The 1834-nt window shown below is 32.4% G+C and overlaps 1 protein-coding gene across 1 annotated transcript; it reads left to right on the top strand.

The window, feature by feature from the left end:
* Nucleotides 1–292: 292 nt before the first annotated feature.
* LOC145047416 (basic form of pathogenesis-related protein 1-like) lies at nt 293–1087 on the top strand. Its single transcript, XM_078995681.1, has one exon. It carries the CDS (start codon nt 347–349, stop codon nt 854–856), a length of 510 nt encoding a protein of 169 aa, XP_078851807.1. The 5' UTR covers nt 293–346; the 3' UTR covers nt 857–1087.
* The last annotated feature ends 747 nt before the right edge of the window (nt 1088–1834 follow it).

Here is a 1834-nt window from a genome sequence, read left to right as displayed (position 1 = left end):
TACATATGCTTACATAGACTTTGCTTTTAAATACTAATCTAACTTTTTGTTTTGAAAAACTTCACTTTAGTACACTTCGGATGAACTCTTACCGCATCCGACACACATGACCCATTTTATCTTATAGCTAACATTCTAAATTTTGCCAATTTGGCCGGCTAATAATAAAGTAAATGAAAAAGCACTGTTTTCTTATATTACTCTCATATACAAGTGGGAACCCTCTCTATGAAAGAAATTTAAATTAAAGAACAAAAACATAATATAATATTAATTCAATATAAAGAGCAACAAGTATTGCCCATGTTGTTATGCTTCATTTGCACCAAAACACCATTAGAAATTAATGGAGCTATTCAGGATACACCCACTAGCCATATTTCTCTTCGTGCTCTCATACTTCACACATCTCTCAATAGCACTAGGCCTTGTTCCTCACAACCAAGACCTAAGCTCATACTTCCTTGTTCCACACAACAAAGCACGAGCTCAGGTCAGGGTGCAACCTCTTACATGGAACATGACCCTTGCAGCCTATGCTCGTGGGTATGCATACCAAAGACTTGGTGACTGTGACTTGCGTCACTCAGAAGGACCTTTTGGGGAAAACCTAGCCGAAGGTTATGGTGATGAGTTCAGTGCAACTGATGCTGTTAACATGTGGGTCGGGGAGAAACAATACTATGAGTATGGATCAAACTCGTGTGTTGGTGACGAATGCCTTCACTACACACAAGTTGTTTGGCGTGATTCTGTTCATCTTGGTTGTGCTAAACTTAAGTGTCATAATGGTTGGTGGTTCGTTATATGTAGCTATGATCCCCCAGGAAATTATGAGGGTCAACGCCCATATTGAATATAGAGTTATACCAGATATATATGGATAGATCCCCTTGTTCAAGAGCATTGATTTATAATTATGTAATATCTATTTATGTATAAGTTATATGCGCAAGGTGAAAAGTCAGTGTTATCTGCCCATTAGGTTGATCTTGAAGATGTGAAGTGTAACTTTTTAGTACATTTATTTTCTAATAGATGGCGAAAGTTGTTTACACTCTAACTAATGTGATTGATTCTTGTGTCACACTTTTGTTATTTATAACATGATAAAGTATAATATTTACAAATACGATTGTAGTCGACTTTTGTTATTTAAGTGTAACTGCATTTTCTGTATGGACGTATTTGATATAGAGATTTTGAGACTTTAAATTTTAGCTTTAGTTTTTTAAAATAAATGTTTGTGCAGCATAAGTTTTTAACTATTATTTTAAATAAAAAATCTAAATCCAAAAGCTAGTTCAAATAGTTTTTCATAGCTATTAACTTTTAGTTTTTAATTAATTTTAATATATAATTATACGGATAAATTTGAAGCCTCTTTAATTGATTTTCGTTTTTATTTGGTAAGTTATTCAAGTATTTTTAACTTTATTGTATGAGTATTTTCACACGGAGGATTTGGAATATGATATGCACCATCTTGATTCTTTTAAAAAGGATTATTAAGTGGCGGTTGAGCCAATTTACCCTTAATTCATTCGATTCAACTTTTTTTTCGTAGACCATTATTTTCAGCCATTTAATATAACACTAAAAACTATAGATTCAATTCCGTTAAAATCATAAAGGTAATGGTGAACCGATTAGACGACTATCAATGTGATTCCTAATTATACGGATAAATTTGAAAGCCTCTTTAGTTAATTTCCGTTTTTATTTTGTAAGTTGCTCAATTATTTAGATCTTTAATCTATAAGGTTTTTTCACACGGTGGATTTGAAATATGATATACACGATCTTTTATTAGGCATTACAATTGAACTTATCA

Source organism: Lactuca saligna, chromosome 5, assembly GCF_052625555.1.
Source record: "Lactuca saligna cultivar CGN05327 chromosome 5, ASM5262555v1, whole genome shotgun sequence".
Taxonomy (NCBI): Eukaryota; Viridiplantae; Streptophyta; class Magnoliopsida; order Asterales; family Asteraceae; genus Lactuca; species Lactuca saligna.
This window is presented reverse-complemented; position numbering and strand designations above follow the sequence as displayed.